This window comes from Gossypium hirsutum, chromosome D12 (assembly GCF_007990345.1).
Source record: "Gossypium hirsutum isolate 1008001.06 chromosome D12, Gossypium_hirsutum_v2.1, whole genome shotgun sequence".
In the NCBI taxonomy this organism is placed as follows: Eukaryota; Viridiplantae; Streptophyta; class Magnoliopsida; order Malvales; family Malvaceae; genus Gossypium; species Gossypium hirsutum.
This window is the reverse complement of record NC_053448.1, coordinates 1,696,343-1,721,456: the sequence shown is the minus strand read 5'-3', so window position 1 is coordinate 1,721,456 and position 25,114 is coordinate 1,696,343. Positions and strand designations below refer to the sequence as shown.

The 25,114-nt window shown below is 35.4% G+C and overlaps 1 protein-coding gene and 1 pseudogene across 2 annotated transcripts; both read left to right on the top strand.

Moving 5' to 3' along the window:
- Positions 1-3,954: 3,954 nt before the first annotated feature.
- On the top strand, positions 3,955-11,110 carry LOC107929332 (mitochondrial phosphate carrier protein 1, mitochondrial). Of its 2 annotated transcripts, XM_041108158.1 has the most exons (7): positions 4,037-4,468; positions 4,980-5,329; positions 5,406-5,449; positions 6,092-6,306; positions 6,396-6,520; positions 6,956-7,057; positions 10,974-11,110. In XM_041108158.1, the coding sequence occupies exons 1-6, from the start codon at positions 4,331-4,333 to the stop codon at positions 7,008-7,010; spliced, it is 927 nt and encodes a 308-aa protein (XP_040964092.1). In that variant the 5' UTR covers positions 4,037-4,330; the 3' UTR covers positions 7,011-7,057; positions 10,974-11,110. The 2 variants fall into 2 exon arrangements, with proteins under 2 accessions (XP_016716217.1, XP_040964092.1); XM_016860728.2 differs by lacking the exon at positions 10,974-11,110 and having other exon boundaries at positions 3,955-4,468; positions 6,956-7,411.
- Positions 11,111-11,148: 38 nt separating this feature from the next.
- On the top strand, positions 11,149-14,156 carry LOC107929360 (calcium-dependent protein kinase 26-like; annotated as a pseudogene).
- Positions 14,157-25,114: the final 10,958 nt, after the last annotated feature.

Here is a 25,114-nt window from a genome sequence, read left to right as displayed (position 1 = left end):
AAGGCTTTACACATCGTAAGGGTTATAATGACGACTCAGTTACGATTGCGGTTGAGTATATTGCTGTCTGACATTGATTTGAGATTTGTTTTGGGTTGTCTATAACTAGGTTTGAGTTTATTGTTGATCTTGCTCTCTTTTTTTTCTACATTTATGGGTACACCAAAGGTGGAATGAGCTATGTTTGGTCCATGCTCACCGTGCCAATTGTTAATATAGGAAAGTGGCGTAAAAGAGGATGTGATGGAGATAAAAAACAATTCACCCTATTTGGGTGGAGAGCCTAACTATGTAGGTGGTAGAGATGGTAAAGGTAGTAAACGAGAGGGATGAAGGGAAAGAAAGAGTTATAGAGAGGATAAAATGTTAAATGAGTGAAGACTGAGGCATGAGTAAATGTGGTCTCTCTTTGAGGTGAAAGAAGGCTTATATAGATTGATTTTGCGGGACACTTGATTACCTCTAATTAGTTAGTTGGTCTCTTCCAAAATCCTTGTTAGGTGTGCAATGTGATATCATTTAAATTGCATGGTATATAGGTGAGAAATAATGGTTATTTTGTCGAAACAACCTAGTTGTTAAGGGTGGTTGGCTCGCATAAGTTCTGGCAAAATAGTATCTGTTACAAAATCAAATAGCGAAACTTGATGGGCAAAGTCAGGATGTAACACCCCTTACCCCTATCCAACAGCGGAATAGGGTACGAGGTATTACCAGAACACATACACTTGTAAACGTATTTAACCGCATTATAAAATTTCATCTAAATTAAAACTTTCAAAATTATTAACATGCTTTTATAACTCTTCATAATATACCCTCAAAATATTATAATCATAATAAATAGGGCCTACGAGACCCGATACATACTCATGTAATTCAATGCTTCATTTTCATTTCATTCAATTCGCAATTTCTCATGCTCACAATTTAAATCATATCACTAGCAATTTTCATTTAATTCACGTACAATTCAATGTCATTAAGTTCAATACTAATACGTATTTACCATTTAACTTAACGTATATCGATTATATCATTCATTAACACATTTATGAAATTCTCAATTTTGCAATAAAAATATCACTCTAGCTTAAATAACAACATCAATTCAATTCATCATCTCCTTTTTCGTCATTTTACCCTTCAAGTATGAATTTACTATTTCATTACCTTTCCACACCCGTTCCTATGCATATTACACAAAACATAAACATATCAATTCAATGCATAACTTATAAGTTTAACGTGGCATAATTGAGCTACAACTTGACCAAAGCCTAAGCATGTACACCACATTTCATATTCACTTTAACTCATTATTAATCTTGTTGAACATTCGGAATATACACGGATAAGTAGAGAATTAGCACATAAGTGCCACACTGATATGTAGCTGAAGCTACCACTGATATGTAGCCGTAGCTACCACTGAAATGTAGCCGAAGCTACCACTGATATGTAGTCGTAGCTACCACTGAAATGTAGCCAAAGCTACCACTGATCAATAACACTGGAAATGTCCACGGGCCTGCTCACACAAGCTGTCAGGTGTCTGCAACACATACTAGATCACCTAGCACCTGGGACTCACTGTAACACTAGTCTCTAGTGACATGTCACTTGTATCCACTTCTATTCCTAAGTTCAGCCGGGAATTTACACTTAACACTTTATTTTAAACACTTTATCACTTGAATAATTCATGAATAGTTTTCCTTCCACATTCAATATTAATTCACATATCAAATATAATTCACAATTTATAAAAATATAACTATTATTTACACGTAACTTACCAACATGTGTTAATTCATAAACCATTCATGACATTACTTCATGCCAAATCATATACCCAATATACCATACACACATACTATGAAACTTTATTTACCCACATGAACTTAAACCATGACCAATAATGCACAAATATAAACATCATTTCTATTTCATCATTTATTAATTATAATCGAGCATATGACCAATTATACATGAATCATTCATATATTTTTCCAGTTTTCCTCCTCCTCTCCATTCCACATCCTTAATGTGTATAACACATTTAAACAACATTATCCATTCTTTCACTATTTTCCTGTATGTCAATTCAAGTTGTCTGTCTGAGTCAAAGTCACTAATTTATTTATATCTCGAGCTACAGAGCTCCAAATTAAGATCCGTTAATTTTACCCAAAACTAGACTCACATATATTCTTACCATAAAATTTTCATAATTTTTAGCTTATCCAATAAGTACAGTTTATTCTTTAAAGTTTCTTCTGTTTCACTACTCGACAGTTCTGACCCCTCTTCACTAAAAATTAAGTATCTCATTGTACAGAATACAGATAATGTTCTCGTGTGTTTCTTTTGAAAATAAACTCATTCAGAATTCTAAACATATAAAGTTTAGCCCATAATTATTTTTGTACAATTTTTAGTGATTTTCCAAAATCAGAACAGAGGAACCTAAAATCATTCTGAACTTGTCTCACAAAATTTATTATATCTCATAATTTACAATTCTATCACTTACACCGTTTCTTCTATGAGAAACTAGACTCAATAAGATTTAATTTAATATTTTATCCATTCTCTAATTTGATTCCCACAATTTTTGATGATTTTTCAAAGTTAAACTACTACTGCTTTCCAAAACTGTTTTAGTGCAAAATGTTGATTTCCATTTTGCCCCAAATTTCACAGTTCATACAATTCAGTCATTGCTCAATTAACCCCTCAATTAAGCTAATTTTTCTCAATTAGTACTTTACCTGGACATTATAAGTTATTCATAACTATTGAAATTCAGAATTTTCTCATAAAACCCTAACTTCAAACTCTTTTACTATTAGGTCCCAAACATTCACTTTCTGTTCAATTCTTTCAATAAAATCAGCATATAAACAATTTAAAGCTCTAATTCAATGCTAAATCATCATATACTTCCAGCACATATTCATAGCAACTTTCAACTTCTTTCATAGAATCAAAAACTAATGAATTCAACAAGTGGGTCTAGTTGTAAAAGTCACAAAAACGCAAAAATTTTAAGAAATAATCAAGAATTGAACTTACTTGCAGTAAAAATATGAAAAACCATCTTAAGGAAACCCTTCTATGGTGTTTTAGCTGACGAGAATGCAGAAAAATAAAGAGAAATCTAGATAATTCCACTTTGATACTAGCTTTATTAAGTAACTTTGCAATATTTCAATTTTGCCCTTAATTCTCCTTACTGATTTCATGCCTTTGCTGTCCAGCCCAAATAGACATTGGGTCTATTTGCCTTTTAAGCTCTCTTTCTTTTATCATTTAAGCTATTTAATCATTTTCCATAATTTTGCATTTGTTACAATTTAGTCCTTTTTGTTCAATTAATTTTCGGAACTTTAAAATTTCTTAACGAAACTTTAATACTAACTTTTTAACACTCCATAAATATTTTTTATGACTCAGTTTAAAATCTCCAAGGTCTCAATACCTCGTTTTTTTATTCTAATTATTTTAATATTTATTTTTAGTGCACTATCTACTATTTAAAAATTTTTTCTTAACTTCACATTTAACTTATACTCACTAAATTAATAATATTTTCTACTCATTTGTCGGATTTAGTAATCTCGAATCACCGTTCCGACACCCTTAAAAATTCAAGCCATTACATTTTTCCTCGTCGAATTTGTGGTCCCGAAACCACTGTTCCGACTAGACCTAAAATCGGGCTGTTACACAGGAGGCCACGATGTTTTATCAGAGGTTGTCTAGCTACACGTGACAAAATATATTTAATTTTTGAACAATATTTTATATAATTTGATTTTATTAATTTTAGAGTAAGAAGTTGAATTAAATCCCACATTTGAGTTGATGAACAAAGAAAGTATTTTGATTGGTGAAGGGCCCACATATTTAGAGAGTTGATATAGTAAGGGTAAGGTGGTAAAATGAGGCAGAAGAGATTCGATTAGGGCTTCGCGGGCTTTCCTAATTAATTTCAAGATTCACTTTTAGGTAAAGCAGAAAGAAAGCGTCGCAGCTGAATTAGATTTTGGACCCTGTATTTTGGAACTGCGAACGTGGAAGCATTCCAAACAATAAAAACTGAAACATGGAAAAACCACCAAGTTTTTAGTCGTCAATGGCCCCCTTGCTTAATATTCTTTCACACCTCACTAACGTGCTATTAACGCACTCCTTAATTCCCTGAATGCCATTGCCTGCCCCCATTTTCCTTTTACACAGCTGATCACAGATATGTGGGTTTTTTGTTCCTCCTGAATAACACAGATGCGCATTGAGAGTTAAGTTTGAAAGAGAGTAAAACAAAATGAAAAGGGCGGAGAGGAGTTTACGTGAGGAGTTTTCACCTGGGTATTATGGGATTTGTACTGTTGGAGGAATGCTGAGTGCTGGGACTACTCATCTCGCTGTTACACCTCTTGATGTCTTGAAAGTAAATATGCAGGTGGGTTCGTTTTGGTTTTATTTTTGGTTTCAAACTGTTGAATATTATGATCTTAATTGTTTTCTCTAAGAATGTCTTTGAGGTTTTAAGTTAAGCTGCCTTGTTTTTAACCTTATGCTTATGCTTATATCTGTATGTGTATCACCCACGGTCCATATGCTTCTTGTGGACTTATGGCTGCTACCTCGTCTTGCTATATTATTGATTGGTTAAAGAAGAACATCAGCTTTTAAGAAGGGGAAATCTTGGAATGTCCATCAAGGAAAGAGTTGTGTAGCAACCAGCAAGTTTGCTTGCCATGGTAGAACCATTTCATATAGCAGTAGAGAAATAAAATTCTTATATGTTATGTTTGACCTTTATGGCAGTCTGATTAGCATCAAATATAGAGACAGCAAGTGCGTTTTAACTGTTGTATGTAGTTTCATTGTACTTCTTGGTCTCCTCAGCTTCCCACCATCTTTTATTCTTTTAAGGTTGCTTATGTAATTATTGTATTTGTTTTTTTCAGGTGAATCCAATCAAGTATAGCAGCATATCATCAGGATTCTCTGCCCTTTGGAGAGAGCAGGGGCCATCTTCTCTTTGGAGAGGTTGGTCTGGCAAGTTATTTGGATATGGTGTTCAAGGGGGCTGCAGATTTGGTCTTTATGAATACTTTAAGGAGCTTTATTCCAATGTTTTGGCTGATCAAGACAAGACTGTCATTTTCTTTCTCAGCAGTGCATCTGCTCAAGTATTTGCTGATGTGGCTCTCTGTCCTTTCGAGGCCATTAAAGTTCGTGTTCAGACGCAGCGCACTTTCGCTAAGGGTTTGGCTGATGGATTTCCTAAACTTTATAAAACAGAAGGAATTGCTGGGTATGTTATGCTGATGCCTGAATCTTTCTGTTTTTCCTTCATCAGTAATTTTTTATCCATTTCAATTTGATTGCAGCTTCTACAAGGGACTTTGCCCACTTTGGGGCCGCAATCTTCCATGTAATGTTAATACTCCACTGCACTTTTAGAATTTTTAATTGATTGTTCCTACTAGTAACAAATTTAATAGGTGTTTCCCGGTGGTTATTGCACTGGAGAGCCTTCTAGTCTATCTTGATATGCCCTCAGTTAGTTTGTAAGCTTAAGCTGACAAATTGCGAGTTGCAAATATTATGCTAACCAGTTCTTGGTTCAGTATTCTCTCACTATTAGATTAGTAATTACCAACTAAAGCACGCCTTGCCAATATTTCCTATCTATTTGCAGTTGAGATGACAAGATACTTTGGCTAAATAGTGAAGATAATAATAGTGACATTGCATGTTTGCTGGTCACCTGTTTTATGAATACTCTTAAGTCACCTTTGTCTCTTTTATAGGAGTTTAAGAACATGGACTTTGAGCTTTACATTTCAGAATGAAGTTTAAAGCCAAGCTAGAAAACATAGATTTATAGGCAAAAAGGATATTTTCTCAGTTAACATTATTGTCAACAAGCAAGTTGCTAAAAACTCATCTGAGTTTAGTGTCGACTGATTACTTGCGTACCTATATAAGTCTATTTTGGCATGTATTGGGATTGCAAATTCATAGTGCCTTTTATTTCTAACCTTGTTTCTAAATATGATGTTCTGATTGGCAGTCTCGATGATAATGTTCTCAACCTTTGAGCATTCAGTGGACTTTATCTATGGAAGTATCATTAAACAGAGAAAACAAGATTGTTCCAGGGCTCAACAACTTGGTGTCACATGCTTAGCAGGGTATGCAGCTGGAGCAGTTGGTACTGTAGTCTCTAACCCGGCTGATGTCGTTGTTTCTTCTCTTTACAACAAAAAGGCTGAAAACGTGTTGCAGGTAGTGCCCATTAGAAATGTGTTTCTTCAGCTTAATTTAAGTACAAGTTAAAATGATTAATTTGGGTTATTCAATATCATAATTTTCAGGCTGTTAGAAAGATCGGGTATGTTAACCTTTTTACTAGAAGTCTTCCCGTACGCATCACACTTGTTGGACCTGTTATTACTCTGCAATGGTTTTTCTATGACACCATCAAAGTGCTTTGTGGACTGTAAGTGTTTTCATGATCTCCAAATTCAGAAATCATTAAAAGAAAGAGTATTAGGTTGTATTCGCTTTTAGACATAGTAAATGCTGATTTTCTGCTTCATGAAATTTATAAATTCTTATAAGAGGATTGAAGTGTTAGTGTTTCTTTTCCTTTGACAAGTTTGCAACAAGGGTCTATGTTCCTCCAACTTTTCTTTTTACTTGAAGTACCAATCTCTCACACATTTGGATACAGGCATAGAGATATGACCCTCCAAAAACTTGGAAAAAAATTAAACATGCCCATGTTGGACACATACCCCTATCCAACATTCACACCCCAGTCCGAGTAGCATAGATAAGGATGTAATGTGGTTGTAGATACCTCCTTAGCACAGAGCACTGATCACTGATCACTTTTCTTATCCTCATTGTTCTAACAATGTGAATACCTTAGGCCTACTAGCGGAGGACTCAATAGGCAACTTCAAGAAGCCAATTTATCATCTTAAGCGCTTTGGACAGTGGAGGGAAATCTATAAAGTTCCATCAGGTCAAGGTATGCAAACATCAAACGTTAACACTGCCTACAATGTTAGCATATGATACATTAGTTAGAAGGGTATTTACATATAAATCTTCAAAAAAGTTGTGCAATGTCTTAAATTGTTCTTTCAATCATTGGGCCCCTCCCCCAGTTTTTAGCTCTGAGGGGGTAACATAGTTTGTTTTGTCATGATGAGTTCTACATTTGCAGTAATGGCTGAGATTAAGGATTCAAATAACAATAGACTAGTTTTATGATGTTGACAATCATGTGATCTGTTAATAGAATATTGAATTTTTAGTTTCAATGATCAAAGTTCAGTATTCTTGAGTATAAAATGAAAGTAGTCAATAATATTGCACGATCCTATGGATTTGGTTCAGCGTGAAGTGCCTTTGCCAATTGCCATGCATGCCATGGTACGTAGTATTAGTAGCCCTGACTCGAGAAACTACCTACAACATAAACCAGCATATGGAAATGGAAATTTCCCGTCATTTACACACGGAAATATATCAGATTAAAAATACTAAATGCACTATAATTGTTTATCCTGGTATTGTAGTCAATTTTTAGTTGGTGTCGAGTGAACTTGTGACACCAACTCAATCAACAACATTTTTAATATATATACAATTGATGGAGGTAATATTGTGTGCATAATAAAATAAAAATGTATAAAAAAAAGTCAAATAAAACTTTGGTTGAGGGGTAAATTTAAGGTTTTACTAATATGATTAGTGTGGCTTCAAATCTTACCATATTCATGTTCATATTCCTTATTTTAGTTTTTAATTAAAATAATTAAAGTATCCTCAAATAATATAACTTAATTTTAATATGAAATGATATTTTAGTAATATAATAGTATAAATAAATATCAAAGTTCTTGAGTTTTAATATTTGCTAATCGTTTTTCCCGCAATTACTTTAGTATTCTCGTTTTACAAAATAAATTATATTATATTATTTTGAGGGTGCTTTTATCATTTTATATAGAAAAATAAAAAAAAATATGCACACGTAATAAGATTTAAACTCACATCACTTTTGATTTTCGCATTTATACTTTATTATTTAACTAAAGTCATATTTATTATCCATACTATTAATAAAATCAATAACTGAGTTGGTAGACTCAGGAAAATTACGGAAATATTCTTTGATGGTATTTTAGTTTTCTTTTATTTTAACAAAAATTAATAAAAATATACGTATAATAGAATTTGAACTCACACTAATTAAATGTAAAACTATAAATTTATCACTCAACCAAAATTTTATTTTTATATATTATAAAATTTTATATTTTAATATACATAATTTATTATCTCGTGTATATATATATATATATTAATGCTTTGATGTTACTTCAGTTGTACTTTTCTTCTACAAATGAACGCACAAGTAAACTTGTTAAGTAAGTTTGCTTAAACTTAAATATAATAAGGGTAAACTGTTAAAATAGTCACTTTTATTTACCTCATACTACATTTTAGTCACTTATGTTTGAAATGTTACGTTTTAGTCACTGAGCCGTTAATTATCGTTAACGGTATAATAGTAAGCTAAATAATAAATTTAGGTTAATTTATACAATCAATCCTCATATTTTTTTCGTTTTGAGCAATTTAATTTTTTTCTCATATGTTTTTTTTTTAACTTTCCTTTTTTTTTTCTCTATTTTCCATTCTTTTATGCTTCTTCCTCTGTTTTCCTTCCTTCTCAATTTCTTTTAACGTAGTTTTTCTATGTTTTCCATTTATTAAAATTAGTCCATATATTTTTATTTTTTTAAACAATTTAATTTTTTTCGAGTGAGGTAAGCTTATACTTATAAAGAGACGAAATTGCACCATTTATTTTAAAAGAGACAAAATTACATCTGACTTTATAATATAAAGATTTCTCAAGTATTTCTCTCAATAAATTTAAAAAAAAAACATCCTTTCTAGGAAAGAGACAAATCCAATTTCTTTTTCATTAAAAAGGGAAATAAAAATAAAGAGATATTGGAACTAAAATAGATGTTCCCAATTTTTTTCATTAACGTGTACATTTAGGAAATTTACCAAAAAGACGAGAGTATTAGGCTTGCTAGCTACGTTTGCTTAAACTTAAGGGTATTTGACTTATATTATATTTTAATTATTTATGTTTAAAATGATATGTTTTAATTATTTACGTTATTAATTTGTTACGAAGTAGTTACTCTACCGTTAAACTCTATTACATCCCTAACGAAAGTCCAAATGGGTTTTAAATGCCAACTTGAATGTCCTATGTGGCAGCCTAAATTTGATGCCACCATTAAGGAGGTGATGGAGCTTAACAGTAGAGTGATCATTTTATAGCAGAAAAGATAACATAAATGACTAAAACGTAACATTTCAAACATAAGTGACTAAAATATAATTTGAGACAAACAAAAATGACTATTTTGTAATTTAAACTAAACTTAAATGTAATAATGAAACCCTTTATTAGTGTTAAATCAATTGATTGCCCAATGTAAGTGTAGGTAGAGTTGTCCATGGGTCGGGTCAAGTAAAATTTTAAGTCTGTTTTTTAGGTTCGGGTTCGACCCAACCCAAAAAATAGGTTTAAAATTTTGTCCAAGCTCGACCCGAATGAAAATGTTAGAACTCGAGTCCGGTTGACCCGTATTAAAAAATTTTCTATTATTTTTTATATAAAAATAAATTTAAAAAATATAATATATCAATTATACTAAAAACATTAAAATAAATATTTTCTAACAAATTGAAAAGGATTTTAAAAAATATACTTAAATAACACTAATATAAGTGTAATTTAACAAATAAATACCTCTAAAATAGTGGTAAAATTAATAATTAGACTAGAGTTATACGATATCAAAACAATAATAACAAAATAGTAATAATATAAAAACGAAATTATAGTAAAAAAATAAAAAAAACAGTAATAATTTATTTTTTAATGCAAGTTTATTTTTCAGTCATATATTTTATTCCTAACCATCTCAATTTTCACATGGACAAGCGTAGTGTAGGGTTAAACTGCATGGTTCAAAGCCCAACTGCAAGTTTTAATATTTTTTTCTAAGATTAGATTTTGTTTTCTTTCATTTCTCCACAATATTAGTCGGAAGATATTTGACCAAAACAACGTTTAAGACAGACATGTCGTAGCATTTTCACACGGCGTGAGTATCACGTACCAATCAACAACCTACAAACTCCAACGTTGTCGTGAGCTATGAGCAAGGTCAACCATGAATCCCCCTGTTTTGCTTTTCTGGTTTACATACCCTTTTTACCTTTCCATTGCACTCTAACACACACACACACTGATTTGATTTGATTAAAAAACAGCAATGGCTTCTTTTCGTTTCGTTTCCTTATGATTCCGTTTGAGGAAGAGGAAAAGGAAAGGTAGGGAAGAGAGAGTGGGAGAGTTAGCTGGTCTTTACTGCTCTCTCGTATCCCATGCTTCTTACCAACAACATTAACCCCAAAATTAACAACAGAGACATAACCAAAAATTCAAACTTAAAAAAAAAAAAAGAAGAAGACCCACTAATAGGCAAAAGTTGTTGTTTTTGATCAGTTATATTCATCCATTTTAAGCATTTCCTTCTTTGTCTCTCTCCTTCTATCATCTCTCTTTCTTCTTTTTGTTTTCCAATCCTTTCTTCATTTCCACTCCTAACTGGTACTTTATCTCTCTTTCCTTCCTATATTTGGCTTTTTCCCTTTTTATTGAATCCTTGATTGTTATGTATGTTTACATCTTTCTCAGTTAATCTCTCTTTCTGGTCTGTGAATTTGATTATTGGGTTATTTTCTTTGATAGATGTCCTTTGTTTTTTTTTTTCTTGGGTAGGACTTCAATGATATATACATGTTGAAAGATGGTGACTTTCGTTTATTTCTCTTTTCTGTAGAAAACAGAGTGGTGTTTTTCCCTCTTATCTCATGTGGGATTCTTTTGAAGTTTAGATTTGTGAGGGGTTTCTACATGAAAATCATGTGACGTTAGAAGATTTTCAAATTGTGGGATCATCGAAAATTTACACTCTCTCTCTCTCTCTCTTTCTTCTTTCATTTTCAATGTAATTGATGAGATTACATTATTGCATGAGATTACATTATTACATTTTTTTGATGGGAAACACATGCCGAGGATCCGGCCAACTCCATCAGGGCTTCAGTGAGCCCGAGGAACGTTCTTCCAAGCAGAGCTACGCTTCTTCAGACCATTCCACCTCTGATTATTCCCGTTCCGGCTTAAATGATCAACAACTTGCTCCCCAAGTTATCCCCAAATCGACCACAAAAGATGCCAATTTGGTTACCACTGTCCCCCCAAGAAAGAGAACTCCATGAAGCGTGGCTTTGATCACCATGTTTGTCATGTTCTGGGTCATAAGACCCCCAACATCCGCGACCTATACACCATCGGTCGCAAGTTAGGACAAGGTCAGTTCGGGACTACTTACTTATGCACTGAGATTTCGACCAGCTTCGAGTATGCCTGCAAGTCCATATGCAAAAGGAAGTTGCTTTCAAAGGAGGACGTGGAGGATGTTAGGAGGGAGATTCAAATAATGCACCATTTGGCTGGTCACAAGAATATTGTCGCCATCAAAGGTGCATATGAGGACACTTTATATGTGCATATTGTGATGGAGCTTTGCTCTGGAGGTGAATTGTTTGATCGAATCATCGAAAGAGGGCATTACACCGAGAGGAAGGCGGCTGCGTTGACAAAGATCATTGTTGGGGTTGTCGAGGCATGCCATTCACTCGGGGTTATGCATCGCGATTTAAAGCCTGAGAATTTCTTGTTAGTTAACAAGGATGATGATTTCTCGCTCAAGGCCATTGATTTTGGACTATCAGTGTTCTTTAAACCTGGTAAGCAATTAGTTCTGAGATTTCTTGTAGCACATTTAAGCCACCATTTATTTTTAACACCTAACCTTAATGCATACTAGTTTATGGGTATATGTTGTGAAAAATGCCTAGTAAATGGTTACAGGAAATAACATATTCAAGTTGTTTAACATAATGTGGTTTGCATATACTCCAGGCCAAATTTTTACTGATGTGGTTGGAAGCCCGTATTATGTCGCCCCAGAAGTACTCCTCAAGCATTACGGACCGGAGGCGGATGTATGGACTGCAGGAGTTATACTCTACATATTGCTAAGTGGCGTCCCACCATTTTGGGCCGGTAATGTCGATGTTTCTTTTCTTTGGTTCTGCATCAATAATGAGTTTTCAAGCAGTTCTATGTGTAATAGTCTTACAACTTTCCTCTGTCTGTTCTTTAGAAACACAACAAGGAATATTTGATGCCGTGTTAAAAGGAAATATTGACTTCGATTCAGACCCATGGCCGGTAATATCTGATAGCGCAAAGGACTTAATACGGAAGATGTTATGCTCTCAACCTTCAGAACGGCTAACTGCTCATGAAGTAGTATGTATGTAATACATATTACCTTTCTATTAGTATCTGGTTGATATTGATGAATGTTTTGAACCGATAAAAGAGATGAAATAGAGGAATCTTTTTCTTTTGCTGCATTGCTGAATTGTAGTATGATCACGTTGAGATGCATAAAGTTGCTACGTTGCTTCATCCTGGCATGCTGCGGTTTTCTGTTTCATCGATCGCAGCTAAATTGTTGTTTGAAAATGTATCCCAAAGTACATTCTTTTCTTTAGTGAAATAAAGATCAAAATTGTTAGATATCATTTTCTTTGTGAATTGTTTAGGTCATCCATGGATTTCCCAAAACGGGGTTGCCCCAGATAGGGCACTGGATCCTGCCGTACTTTCTCGTCTCAAGCAATTCTCGGCAATGAACAAACTAAAGAAGATGGCTTTACGGGTAAGTTTCTCATTATATATGCTTGTTTGATACAGTTGCTATATGTATACATACATGTATAATCTGTTTATCTCATTTAACAGAGTGCACCATTTTTCAGTCAAATATTTATGTAAAACATGCTTGTCTTTAAAGTTAATGTCGTAAAACCCGTTCTGACAGAGGAAGTTCTGTGCTTTCTGTACTATCAGGTAATAGCTGAAAGTCTATCCGAGGAGGAGATTGCCGGTTTGAGAGAAATGTTTACAGCTATGGATACTGATAACAGTGGAGCAATCACATTTGATGAACTCAAAGCTGGTTTACGAAGATATGGCTCTACCTTGAAGGATACTGAAATCCGAGACCTTATGAATGCAGTTAAGTGCGTTTGGATGCTGAAATCGTTGTATTTTCGTACAAAGGCAATATCGATTCAATGTGGCAACCATGCTTGTTATGTCATTGATGTGTTAACTGCAAATTTGCAACGCATTCATCTGAGCTATTTCATTTGTTCTCAGGCTGATGTCGACAATAGCGGGAGCATCGATTACGGGGAATTCATAGCTGCAACGGTTCACCTTAATAAACTAGAGCGTGAAGAACATCTTGTTGCGGCATTCAAATACTTTGATAAGGACAACAGTGGCTACATCACGGTCGATGAACTTCAGCAAGCCTGTGCCGAGCATAACATAACAGATGTTTTGCTGGAGGATATAATCAGAGAAGTTGATCAAGATAATGTAAGCCATCTTACCCTTGATAACCGGTTGAGCAGGGTACCGATAACAATGTAGAATTTCCGATCTCCTCTTCACTGTCTCACCATTTGCAAATCCTAAATCGTTATAGTAGTTTGCTCATACGAGTACCGGTACATTTATTGGTTAAGTTTCGATGTCCCACTACTTGTGCTTTATTTCAGGACGGAAGAATCGACTACGGCGAATTCGTAGCCATGATGCAAAAAGACAATTCAGGAATCGGAAGACGAACCATGCGGAACAGTCTAAATTTGAGCATGAGAGATCCAGTAGGTGCTCAATAATTTTGTCAAACTTCATTTTATTCCCCACCTTGAATATTTATGTTTGACCCTCGCTAAATTTTATCAATTTTCATTTTAGCCCCCACATTAAATATCTAAAGTTATTGTAATTTCTTTTGGCTCCCAAAGTTGTTTAATTTGACTTCCTTTTATAGATTTTGTAATCTTATATGATAAAGTTATTAATAATATTAGTTTAAATCTCATTAATTTTATTTTGTATCCAATTTCATTAATTTTATCAGTTTAATATCTCTATTACATTTTCAATTAATTATTCGGTATTTATTTTATTTCTTTATGCAAGTAACCTTATGTTTTTATTTTGTAATATACAATTCTATGCACATTTTAATTATTTTACCTAATACTATAATGAATCACTCTACGAGGTTGGCAATATTTAATTCTTTTGTGCCTTTAAAATTACTCGCCGTTGCGGATACTCGATTTGCTTTTATGATTGTGATGTTAAAAAGACTCAAGCTCATTAAACAGTGTATCCAAAATATAGTTATTAGTGATGAATGGTCTACTTATAGAGAAGATGACGTTTCCAAAGACTCTTTGGTGAAGGAAAAAATTTTGGATGACCTTTGGCGGGGTAAGGTTGATTATATCTTTTCTTTTACGGGACCTATATATGACATGCTTCGAATTATCGACACAGATAGGCCTACTTTTCACTTGGCTTATGAGATGTAGAATGAGATGATTGAAAAAGTGAAGACAAACATTTATAGGCATGAAGGGAAGAAAGGAGACGAGAGATCAACCTTTTATGAAGTGGTATATGATATTATTATTGATCAATGGACTAAGAGTAGTACACCACTTCATTGTATGGCTCATTCTTTAAATCTAATGTAAACTTAGATAACATATATTCCATTTATGATTGTTTTTATTCTTTTATACTTTTATTTATTTATTATCAATTAAAAAATTCAAATTTATTTATTTACATAGTTATTATTGTAGTGATTAACTTAATGAGGTTCCAAATCACAGTCCTCCACATACAGATGTAGAAATCTTAGAGGAAAGGAATAAGTGCTTAAGAAAATATTTTCCTTTTACTGAAGAAAGGAAGATGACTTTCCAAGAGTTTGCAAGATTTTCGAGAGCACTAGATGTTTTTGGTTCATTTGATTCACTATAAGATAGATGACTTTTGGATCTTAAGTCTTGGTGGTTAGTTTATGGGGCTTCAGTACCTTTGCTCCAAAACTTAGATTTGGAGAAACAAGATTAATCCTCAACGTGCCGAAGATTTAGTATTTTTGCATACTAATTTTCGATTATTTTCAAGAAATACTCTTCATTATAAAGAAGGAGAGAGCAAGACGTGGGATGTTGGAGGTGATGTAGTTGACTCATTTGAAGGAGTTGGAGTTCTTGAAGTTGCTAGCTTATCTCTTGATGAACCGGACATGGAGATGGTAATTTTTGCCAATGAAGAAGAAGATATGGAAAATGCTAATGTTATGAGTTGAACTAGAAAATTGCTCTGTTTTTGCTTCTTTTTGTACAAGTCTTCTTAGGGATATAGGTTGAACTTCAAATTTAGATTTGATATGACATGTTTTGTGTAATGAACTTGGAGAACGTATTACTATGTTTTGTCATATTTTATGTAATGACAAAAGAGCTTAATGGAAAAAAAATGATTATATATTAATGCAAAATATCAATATTTTCATATACATTAAGTATTTTAACAACAAAAATATATAAAAATATTAAAAATATTTTTGTATTGTCGTATTCTGCCATATTCGTGTCCTCATTTTTTAAAAATTACTGTGTCATCGTGTTCGTATCATATCGTACCCATATTGCGTGTCCGTGTCCATGCTTCATAGCTAATCATATACCGTGTTGGAGATTATCTCTTAGCACTTGTACTGACGTTGACACTTAATCACGACATGAGTAAAATGTTATTGTTATTCTTATTTTTATATAAAATCAAAGAACTTAATAATAATTAAAAGCATGTGACTACGTATATTTATTAATTTAGCACCAACCAATTTTGTTATCCGTCGCCCACTTTCACTTGGACCCTTGATGTTTTAATCTCGTCCTTAGCTACGTACGTTAATTTGTTTACAAAAAATAACATTAATTTCACAAAAAATTAAACAATAACCAAGATCAAGCATAATTGTATACTTTTACAATTAAGTCCTTTTTGTAGTCTTAATATTTCAAATGTTTGTATCTCGTTATTTACCCAAGCAAATCGAAATCCGACTCCAGAAGCATTAATCTAGGAGTCTCAGGCTATCCAAAAACATGTACATTACTCAAAGTTCCAACCATTCTCTCTCTAGCCTCTTACTTTCATCAATGATTACCGTAATGGATAGGCTATATTCATCTACATTTCTTAAGCTAAAATTCTAACAAAATTCAAAAGGCAATGTCTTTCTAATTACCTTAATCGATGCTCACGACAACATGCAAGACTTTCTCTTTTCTTTCTCTCTAGTACGGTAGAAGAAGAACAAATGAAACATTTATTCTCTTTCCTCATTGCTTTATTTCATTTAACTATTTTTATTAACCTTAATCAACTTAATTATAATAAATCAACGGTTGATATTAAACATGAAAAAAGTGAGTGGAATCCTAAGGCATAGATCAAGCCATTCCACTAACTCTTTTAGATTATGGTCAAATTGGCTTTAAGGACATGGCTTAATAACATGTTAATGGCTTTGATTAATAGCTCACTCAAACCTCTTAATGTTTGCTATTTCTTCAATCTAAGCCTTATGTTTCAATTACCAAATTCTCCAACTTCTCTTAATCTCTCAACGAAGCCCAAAGCCAACGTAACTCCCAAGCTCTAAATTTAGCAAATACTAGAATGGGTTCTCACTTTACTACTATCTAAAACAAACGGTCTAATTAAAATGCAAAGAAAATTATACTCACCTCAAAGTATGGAGGAGAGAAACCATACAACTTTTGTTTTTCTTTCTCTTGCTATCAAGACCGAATGAACTAGCTTTGCTCCCCTCTTCACTTGAATGGGCTCTCAAAGTATTTTGATTCCTTGCTAAAACATTTCACCATATGGCCATGGAAGCTCACGGCATAGAGGACTGAAACCAAGCAAATTTTCCTTCCTTTCTATTTTCTTTTTCAAACGGTGGAGAAGTCCACTCACTCATCCATCTTTTCTTTTAATTCATTCATCATTAAATTTCTTATTCTTAATTCATAACAAATCAATGGTCATGATTTTTAACTTAAGTCACTTAGCGGAAATCAATGTCCATTATCATGGTCTTCCACTAATTCATTTTTAATTTTTGGTTTAATAACACACTAAGGCCATGGCTAATTACTTAACAAGTCCCTACTCAAATCCTTAATCATTTCTCTCTACTTTGCTCACTTAATAATTTAATCCCTCTATTACTTTTGTATTCTATTTAATTAATTACTAATATTTCTATTTTCTAATCTTGCACTCACTTCGTAACTGCTCGATCAAAATCTTTCTTTTCATGACAGTTCTCATTAGACAAAAACTCTCACTATGGCTAAACTACCCACAGGGAAAACATAATAAAAAGTCTTTCATACTGGACTCATCATGCACTCAAGGCAAGACTCATCATAGTGATCGTCCTAGCTCCCAGGCCCTAGGCTCAATTGCTATATCTATGTTCCCACAAGACTAGTGGTTGTCCACCAACTAGTTAACATGATGCACCATCGTGTCTCGATGCCCCTCCTACAAAGCATAATCTCTTAATCCCAAAGGCAACCCGATGGACGTTGGGTGGAGGATCCCACATGGCTTAAAGAAAATCAAAGGTCCGACCTCAGCTTTCCGGCAACAGCGCAATATGAGGCTCGCTAGCCCAGAACCGTCCCCGAGTTTTCTCTCGAGTAGAAATTGAACATTCACTTGCTCGATGACCGCACACCATGGCATCTCGCTTGCACCAAGGAAATCCCACCAACTAGCCAAGGTGAGAGGGAGGTGGAGAGTTGACACCTTTCCTATCCCTTAAAGAACTAAATAGCTTTTATAGCTATGCTCCCAAGGAGCATTGAAATGTCTAAAATAGAGATAGTTTTCTTACCTGGCACTCTAGGGCCATCTCATGGGCATTCTCCAAGCACTTTTGCCCCAAAACTTGGGCTCCTCGTTGTCTCAACTCGTCGCATGGGGTCACCATCCCCCTTGATTTCGTCTGCTCATGGTTCCCTATCATGTTTCTTACTCGATGCTTCTGTTGGAACAATGACAGCAGCAAACATCAAAACAAAGTTGCAACTCAGTGTTTGCAAGACTGAAGCAAGAAGAATCGAGGCAAAGCAAAGCAAAAATTTGGTCAAAAATCAAAATACTCAGCAATGTTGTGACTGAACATACATCATTTTTCATTCAACTTGAAATATATAAAAGAGTTACATTGTACATTGACAGTTACCTAATGTATTTAACTGCCCCAACTAATACAAACCTAATCACTAGCCAAAAAATAATCAAACATAGCTGACCAATCAGCCATTACATCAAAAGATCTTATCACTAACTTAAGTTTAACTAGCATTACAAACAAACTAAAGTTGAACTGAACCAAATTACATCAAAACAAAGCAGCAAAGTTGGTTGCTTCATTCGGTTCAAAAACCATTCGTGCACACCAAGCAAAATGAGCTAAGCTCGATAGCTGCTGGTCTCGACAGTAGCAAGCTTTTGGCTCCATGTTGCGTTGCAGTCCAGCTTTCAACACTCCTCCTTGGACTGTATGCAACACATTCCAATTGCACTTCTCAAAGATTCAAATCGAGCAGCCCCTAAGGGCTTGGTCATTATGTCAGCCAATTGTGCTCCTGAGCTGCAATGCACAAGGCTGACTTCCTTTGCTTGTTCAGCCTCTCTAACAAAATGCAATTTGATCTTAAAATGCTTAGTCTTGCCATGGAACACAGGGTTCTTGGCTATTGCAACTGCAGACTGATTGTCCACCCAGATTTCAGTTGCTTCATCTTGAGTTTCATTAAGATCATAAAGCAGCTTTCTTAGCCAAATAGCCTGATTAACTGCTCCTGCTGCAGCAATGTACTCTGCTTCAGCTGTGGACTGAGCAACAGTTTGTTGCTTCTTAGAACTCCAGCAAAACATGCCCGATCCAAGTGTGAAGAAGTATCCAGAGGTACTCTTCATGTCATCGAGAGATCCTGCCCAGTCGCTGTCAGAGTAGCCTTCTAGTTTCAGTTGGTTCTGACTTTCAAACATTACACCAAAACTAGCAGTGCCCTTGATGTATCTAAGGATCCTCTTTGCTGCCTTCAAATGTGCCTCATTGCAACAATGCATAAATCTCGATAACAGGCTGACACCAAACATGATATCTGGCCTGGTTGTTGTTAGATACAACAGACAACCAACTAGGCTTCGATAGTGCCTCTCATCAACCCTCTGCTGTTCACCACTGCTAGTCAGCTTTTCTCCTTGAGCCACAGGTGTGCTGACTGCTTTACAGTTATGCATGCAAAATTTGTCTAGGATCTTCAAAGCAAATGAGTGTTGGCTGATGAAGATACCTCGATCAGATTGGTGCACTTCCATGCCAAGGAAGTAAGTCATGATCCCCAAATCTGTCATCTCAAACACTTGCTGCATTTGGACCTTGAACTGATCAATGAGCTCGATTTTGCTCCCTGTCACAAGCAAATCATCCACATACAAGGAGACTATCAGCAAGGTTTCATGTTCTGACCTTTTAACATATAGAGTAGGCTCACTAAGGCTCTTTACAAATCCAAGTTTGGTCAGGTAGGCATCAACTCTGTCATACCAGGCCCTTGGTGCCTATTTCAGGCCATAGAGGGCCTTTATCAACTTATACACTTTGTCTTCATGTCCAACAACTTCAAAACCTTCAGGTTGCTCGATGAAGATCTCCTCCTTGAGAAAACCATTCAGGAATGCTGATTTGACATCCAATTGGTGAACTCTCCACTGCTTCTGAGCTGCTAAAGCAAACAGCAGCTTAATTGTATCCAGTCTTGCCACTGGAGCAAAAGTTTCTAGGTAGTCAACACCATACTGCTGACTGTAGCCCTTCACCACAAGCCTGGCCTTGTGCTTGTTCAGTGAGCCATCAGCATTGTACTTGGCCCGATACACCCATTTAACTCCTATGACCCTCTTGTGTTCTGGTCTGCTCACCAACTCCCAAGTCTGATTTTTGTTGATCATTTCCAACTCAGCTTCCATAGCTTTCATCCAGCTTCTGTTTTTAGCAGCCTCTTCAAAGTCTGAGGGCTCAATCACAGCAACATTGCACCTCTGATAAACATCAACCAAAGTTCTGGTGCCCCTCACTGGTATATCATCGACAGCATCATTACTTGGTCCTTCTTCTGCAGGTTCAGCAACCAAGTCTAACTGGTCCAATTCAGACAAGTCAGCCACAACACCATTCCAATTCCACACCTTTTCCTCATCAAACTTAACATCCCTGCTGACTAAAACCTTATTTGCTGTAGGATCATACACTCTATAGCCCTTCTTGTTGCTGCTGTAGCCAACAAAGATTCCTGGAGTTGCTCTGCTCTCAAGCTTGGTCCTTTTCTCTACTGGAATAAGTGCATAACATACACAGCCAAACACTTTTAAGTGTGTTACCACAGGTTTGACTCTATGCCAAGCCTCAAAAGGAGTCTTATCCTTGACTGCTCTAGTTGGCAGTCTGTTGAGCAGATACACTGAGGTGTTGATTGCCTCAGCCCAAAACTGACTTGGAAGCTTGCCTTGAAACAAGAGGCACCTGGCCATGTTTAGTACAGTCCTATTCTTTCTCTCACAGACTCCATTCTGTTGAGGAGTATAGACTGTTGTGAGCTGATGGTGAATCCCAGCACTGTCACAAAGCTTCTGAAATCTCTCAGACACATATTCAGATCCATTATCAGTCCTCAAGGCTCTAATTTTGCAGCCTGACTGATTTTCAGCATAAGCCTTGAATTTGCAGAAGGCTTCAAACACTTCTGACCTTTGCTTCAAGAAGTAGACCCAGCACAACCTTGTTAAATCATCTATAAACAAGGCAAAGTACCTGTTCTTACTGATTGAAGGTGTTCTCATAGGGCCACAAACATCAGAGTGCACCAATTCGAGCTTGTCTTGAGCTCTCCAAGCACTGTCAGCAGGAAAAGGCAGTCTAGCCTGCTTACCAAGCTGACAAACCTCACAAACATTCCCACTAGCTTCAATTTTTGAAATGTCATCAACCAGATTCAGCCTATGTAACAGATCGATGGATCTAAAATTTGCATGGCCTAGTCTCCTATGCCACAAGTCAGTGCTTTCAACAAGGCTGGTGTATGCCTTTCTTTCTATTTGGCTAATATCCAGCATGAAGCACCTATCAGTCATAGAGACTGTGACTAACTCCAGACCATTCATGTCTTGAACAATACAGCAACCATCCTTAAAAACCAATGTATAGCCCTTTTCAACTAATTGGCCTACACTAAGCAAATTCTGGTCTAAGTCAGGTACAAAAAACACATCTGAGATCAGCTTGTTACCTGAACCAGTGCTAATCAACACACTGCCCTTGCCTTTAGCCTCAATCAGCCTACCATCTCCAATTCTAATCCTCGAGTAGAAGCTTCTGTCTAGGCTTTTGAACAGCTTCTCATCTGCTGCCATATGGTGTGAGCAGCCACTGTCTAGTAGCCAATCATTGCTGGCATTGGTTGTGCCAACAAAACAAGTTGTTGTGAACACTTGCTCCTCCTGAGCTTGAATATCCTCAGCAGGTCTAGCTTGTTGCAGAGCAGCCTCCCTTGGTTTGCCCTTGCACACCTTCTCCACATGGCCAAACTGCTTGCATTTTCTACACTGAATATCTGGCCTAAACCAGCAATACTTTTCTGAATGTGTTGTCTTCTTGCAATGAACACATGGTGGGAACACCCTTTTTGCTTCATCTCTTCCTGACTTGACCCTTCTATTGTGCCAAGGCTTCTTGCCTTTTGCACTCACACTCGAGCCTTCACTGGCTTTAGCCTGGAAAGCAGCTTCAGGATTCTCCTCCTGCCTATTTGCCCTCCTTTGCTCAAGTGCATACAGGGAGTTTATCAGCTCAGACAAAGAAATGGCTGATAAGTCCCTCGAGTCCTCAAGTGAAGAGATTTTAGACTCAAATTTCTCAGGGAGAGTTGTAATAACCTTTTCAACAACTCTGCTCTCTGTGAAGTCCACTCCCAGGAGCCTAATGCTGTTGACAATGGCCATTATCCTGTCTGAGTACTGCTTGATGGTCTCAGACTCCTTCATCCTCAAATTTTCAAAGTCTCTCCTGAGGTTGATCACTTGCTGTTGCCTTGTCTTATCAGTCCCCATGAACTCCTCCTTCAGCTTCTCCCAAGCCTGCTTTGGTGAGTCACAGGCCATGATGCGAGTAAATATCACATCAGAGACTCCATTTTGCAAGCAGGCCATAGCCTTATGCTTCTTGGCTCGCTCCTCAGTATGTTGCCTCATCTGTGCAATGGTGGGATTGGCTCTCAATGGAGGTGGTTCAGCATCATTCTCGATCACACTCCAAAGATCATGTGCCTGGAGATAAGTCTTCATTTTAACTATCCAAATGTGATAGTTTTCTCCAGTGAACACTGGTGGAGGTGGTGGAGTGAAACTCATTCTGCTAGACTGAATCCAAATGCTTCGATCTTACCAAATTTTGAACTTGCTGTTGGTTTTGATTCGAACATAACAGATTGCATACAAAGGCCCCTCAAAGACTCGGGCTCATGATACCATTTGTTGGAACAATGGCAGCAGCAAACATCAAAACAAAGTTGCAACTCAGTGTTTGCAAGACTGAAGCAAGAAGAATCGAGGCAAAGCAAAGCAAAAATTTGGTCAAAAATCAAAATACTCAGCAATGTTGTGACTGAACATACATCATTTTTCATTCAACTTGAAATATATAAAAGAGTTACATTGTACATTGACAGTTACCTAATGTATTTAACTGCCCCAACTAATACAAACCTAATCACTAGCCAAAAAATAATCAAACATAGCTGACCAATCAGCCATTACATCAAAAGATCTTGTCACTAACTTAAGTTTAACTAGCATTACAAACAAACTAAAGTTGAACTGAACCAAATTACATCAAAACAAAGCAGCAAAGTTGGTTGCTTCATTCGGTTCAAAAACCATTCGTGCGCACCAAGCAAAATGAGCTAAGCTCGATAGTTGCTGGTCTCGACAGTAGCAAGCTTTTGGCTCCATGTTGCATTGCAGTCCAGCTTTCAACAGCTTCTCGCAAGACGCTTGCCTCTCAGGGTCCACCATCGGGGAACTATCGTCCCAAGGCTTTGGCCTCGTCCAATCCACCAAGCGGGATGTCATGATAGCATTGTAGACCTGCCTTAATCAAGAGATCCCAATCCATAGCTAATTTTTTTCTTTTCATGCACAATTCTTATCCAACAATAACTCTCACTATGGCTTAGCTGCCCACAGAGAAAACAAAAACAAAAAAAAAAGTCTTTCATATTGGAAATGTCATAAGCTTGGCGATTATTGGGCAACACAAATTTTTCTTACATTTCAAAGTTTGTCAAACATCCAACCTGATTCTCACTCGCCTATATAACTTTTAATCCCTCGACTTATAGCTTTCACATCATAATCAACGTAAGAACCAATGAAATTCCCGAATTATTTCACCATGGATTCAAACATAAGATCTTGTGGAAGTCATGTGTTTGGACCCAAAACTCAAGAAAAAAAACATAAGATCTGTAATGGATTGTTCCCTTTAACCAACTTGTAGAACACAAGAAGATAATTATTAAAAGTTAAAAGGAACTCCAGCCCACCACCCTATCAAACTCCCACTTCATAATATAACCAAAATAAAAACCTTTTCTCCCTTATATCAATGATAGCCACAACTCCAATGGGATGATAAATATTAACTAATATATTGTACAACAATTGAAAATGAATAATAGTAGTGGTTAAAAAGCTTCTACCAAACAAAACTCAAAAGTTGGCTTCGAATCATTTTCCCCCAAAATGACCTGTCAAGCTTCCTCCTCTCCCTTCCTCAATGTTCAACCCCACTAATTCTTGGTCCATACCTATTATCACCACTGGAATACAACCACAATAACAGACTTGAATATATAATTAATTGAATTATGCCATGAATTCAACCTATTGAGTAAATTTTGAAGACACTTGTTTCGAAATTCTTTTAAAATAATAATACTTTTGCTTTAGGTTTTTTCTTTCCTGCATGAAAATGCTATCCTATGAACATATGAAGCTATAATTTGTTTTTTCATCTAACATTTCTCTTTTCTATCATTTCCTTTTGTCGCATATATTGTTGTGAAGATTGATAGAATGATGAAGACAGATGATTTAAGTGCTTGCGTTCAATATTTTTAATAGAAAGAATTAATTACAATTACGCAATCATAAATTTATATATTTCTTAATTAAATACATCAAATTTTTAAAATTTTACAGACGAATTAAGGGTTTGACAAGTGTATTGTAGAGTAGAGTAAAAAAATTAATTACATAAATAAATCGCATATTATCGGACCGTTTTATTTTTTTAATTATTATTATTATTTTGTTTCCCCATGGTCTGGATCCAACTAAAAGGCTTGTTGTTAGTTGGCATGAATTAACATCAAACTAGAATACACATGTGTAGCACATGCCCATCTTCATCGCCCCCAAATTATTTACAGGCAATACACAATTTTTTTTTTTACAAGTAAAATTATTATTTTATGCAATCATTAAACGCGGTTAAGGTAATTTGATTCTCATTTGTATAAAATAAATTAGTTATTTAATTCCGTGAATAATTTGAAAATATATTGATGAAAATAATATAAAAATTTGTTAACGTTGAATAAAATAATGCTACTCTTATTATGGAAATTGGTCGGTGATGTGACTTTATATTTGTATATTATAAGGAAAACACCACATTTAACCACCGACACCCTTTTTTTTTTTTGCATAACTCAGCCCTTAGTTTATTTTATTTTATTTATTTTTATAAAATACCGAAACTCCTTCTATTCTCTTAGATTATTAATAACAATAAGTGGCAAATCATAG